The sequence below is a fragment of the Eimeria mitis genome, genomic scaffold (genome assembly GCF_000499745.2).
Source record: "Eimeria mitis Houghton genomic scaffold, Emh_scaff913, whole genome shotgun sequence".
NCBI lineage: Eukaryota > Apicomplexa > Conoidasida > Eucoccidiorida > Eimeriidae > Eimeria > Eimeria mitis.
The window spans coordinates 9,290-9,831 of NW_013576720.1; the positions used below are offsets into that span (position 1 = coordinate 9,290).

The following is a 542-nucleotide window of genomic DNA, read 5'->3' on the forward strand; positions in this document are numbered from 1 at the left end:
ACTGGGAGACAAGGGGCGAGCCATCATCAAGAGTAGAATATCAAGGTAAACCTCTGTTTATTATGAGGGTTTAGGGTTTGGGGGAAGCGAGGGTTTAGGGTTTAGCGTCGAGGAGAGGCGAGGGTTTAGTCCTCAGGGTACCGGGCATTGCTTAGAGGGTTTAGGGTTTAGGGTTTAGCGTGAACTCGCAGCTGAGGAAGCAGCAGATAACACGAAGAAATATGCATGCGCTGCTGCTGCTCCTTGGGCTTGTTTGGGGTGTATAGGCAGCTCCGTGTCTTCCCACATCTCCGCAAGAGGGCCTCGGCTGTAGCTGGAGTCCGCTGCGCCACGACTAAACAGCTCTTTCAGCTTGCGCAAGTAAGTTTAGGGTTTAGGGTTTAGGATTTAGGGTTTAGGGTTTAGCGGGTTTAGGGGTTTGGTGTATGGGTGGTGTTCGCCTTCATATACAGCGCTTAACCCCTGAACTCCCCAGTGCCACACCCCTGCACCGAGTTCGCTGCGTGCTGAAGGGTTTAGGGTTTAGGGTTTAGGGTTGTGTG

The 542-nt window shown here is 52.6% G+C and overlaps 1 protein-coding gene across 1 annotated transcript in view; it reads left to right on the top strand.

Moving 5' to 3' along the window:
• EMH_0025230 (AT hook motif-containing protein, putative) overlaps positions 1–542 on the top strand; it is a gene marked incomplete at both ends in the record, with an annotated part of 3,221 nt that overhangs the window by 1,977 nt on the left and 702 nt on the right. The window contains one exon of the mRNA XM_013502420.1: positions 267–360. Coding sequence (XP_013357874.1) covers positions 267–360 — 94 coding nt within the window. The remainder of the gene's footprint in view (positions 1–266; positions 361–542) is intronic.